Source organism: Arachis ipaensis, chromosome B08 (genome assembly GCF_000816755.2).
Source record: "Arachis ipaensis cultivar K30076 chromosome B08, Araip1.1, whole genome shotgun sequence".
Classification (NCBI taxonomy): domain Eukaryota; kingdom Viridiplantae; phylum Streptophyta; class Magnoliopsida; order Fabales; family Fabaceae; genus Arachis; species Arachis ipaensis.
The window spans coordinates 111,507,793-111,510,045 of NC_029792.2; the positions used below are offsets into that span (position 1 = coordinate 111,507,793).

Here is a 2,253-nt window from a genome sequence, read left to right on the forward strand (position 1 = left end):
CAAGCTTACAAGGTGTGAGAAGCATTCTGTTTCCAGTTGACAATCAGGGAGCCAGTGAAGCTTTCTTGGATGCATGGGTGTTAAACTGCAAATACCTGCGATATTTGGATTTAAGTGATTCTACATGTGAGACTCTGCCTGAGTCAATTGGTAAGTTGAAACATTTAAGATATATTTCTCTTCAGGGTAATACAAGAATAAAGAGGCTCCCTAATTCTATTTGCAAGCTGCAACATTTGCAAGTTTTGCTTCTTGATAGGTGTTCAAATCTGGAAACTTTACCGAAAAAGATAAGAAAGTTGATCAGTCTGCAAAGATTGGATATAACCACAAAGCAATCTATTTTGCCAGAGAGTGACATTGCAAAGTTGAATTGTCTTGAACATTTGTCTGTCGAAAATTGTGATAATTTGAAGTCCTTGTTTGTTGAGACAAGATTGCCTACACTTCGAACTTTGCAAGTTCGTGGCTGTGCGAATCTAAAGTCTTTGCCACTTGATACTCAGCATTTTCCTCAGTTAGAAACTTTGGGAATCAGCAGTGTTGGCAATGAAGATTGGCTTCATAGATCAGAGGATACTAATGCTGTCTTGAGGTTAAAAACCATTGTTCTTTTTGAAATGGCAACATTGCCTCATTCTCTCCAACAATATGCAAGCACGTTACAAGGTTTGATGATTTCACGTTGCTACGAGCTGGAGGTACTGCCCGAATGGCTGTGGAATCTGAGTTCTTTGAAATTTCTTTATATCTCCCGGTGTCCGAAATTGAAGTCTCTTTCCAGTGATATCCACCGTCTAACAAGTCTGCAAGTTTTGCGAATCATAAATTGCCATGAGTTATATAGAAAATACGAGCCACAAGTTGGAGAGTGCTGGCCCATGATATCTCACATCAAGCATACTGACATTAGGAACACATGGGAATAGCTAATGGAAGATGAAAAAGAATTGTCTTAACAACCCGGATTGGAGTCAAAGTGCCTTTTGTTTCTTCATCAGTTTCCATAATGTACACAATTGTTCTTGTTTTGTTTTGAACTATATGTCTTCAGTGATTTTTCAAGTTTCTGTATGTTCTTTTGTAATTCAAGATGGTAATTCAACAAGTCTGATTTAATGTTGCCTCTATTGAAATTCTTTACAAATTAGACATTAAGTTACAATCTCAAGGAAGGACATGCATGCATGACATTATCCAACTAGCTGAAACATTCTTGAGTAAATAGTTAGCACATGTAATTGAGATTTGTGGAATTTCTCAAGAACTTGGATAGCATTTTATTTGGCGTGATGATTACCAGGTGAGTAGGTGGATCGCAATAGCATAGCAGCACAAGCACAAACATATTTGACAAGTGTTTCTATGCTTTATCTTTTTCCCATTATATTGCACGCTTCTATGAGCAAGCCATTGTTGTTGTGAAAATTTTCTGTTTGTTTTTTGAAACTTCAATACTTTTCTTTCAAAGTTCAAACATCTATATTTACGCATTTTTCTTGATTGTTGTATTGCCTACTCGAGTATTGACAATGTTTCTGAATTTGGATTTCTTGACGGACTTCAAATCTTTATCTTTCATTTCGGAAGGGTATGTTAATTGATATAATAATACTTAAAGTAAGAAATTAAGGGTGATAGGGATTTTATAAGCGCACTACCCAGCAAAAAATTGATTAGATATTATAAAATAAAGACAAGACAGAAAAAGAAAAATGGATACAGTCGAGATTTTTTTGGAGTAAGGCAGATGGTGGAAAGGGTATGCCAACGGTAAAGTGGAGTGTTGTACAAAAATCAAAAAATCAAGGAGGTTTGGGGGTTGAAGACATATCTTTGAAGAATACTGCTCTATTGTTTAAGTGGTGGTGGAGGTTCAATAAGGAGGAATGTCCGCTTTGGAAGAAAGTAGTTTGCTCTTGCAATAACCTTGATGGTGGTGTGTCTTTTGAAAATCAAAATTTGAAGAGAATTGGGGGTGTATGGGCTGACATTGGCAACATACGTATGAGTGAGAGTAGTCTTGTGGGTATATTGCAAGTGGGTAACGGAACTAAAACCAAATTCTGGCACGACCTTTGGGTACAGGAAGGTAGATTGAAAGAGGTATTTCCGAGTCTTTACAGAATGACGCTGAACAAGGAGTGCTCAATCAGTGAGTGTGGCATTTGAGATGGTTATATTTGGAGATGGAGCCTACAATGGAGAAGAGCTTTATGGGAATGGGAGGAACAAGACCTTGTAAAGCTTCTT

At 37.2% G+C, this 2,253-nt stretch overlaps 1 protein-coding gene across 1 annotated transcript in view; it reads left to right on the plus strand.

The window, feature by feature from the left end:
- LOC110262460 (disease resistance protein TAO1-like) overlaps positions 1-929 on the plus strand; it is a 9,164-nt gene extending 8,235 nt beyond the window's left edge. Inside the window, exon 2 of the mRNA XM_021108304.1 lies at positions 5-929. Coding sequence (XP_020963963.1) covers positions 5-929 — 925 coding nt within the window. The remainder of the gene's footprint in view (positions 1-4) is intronic.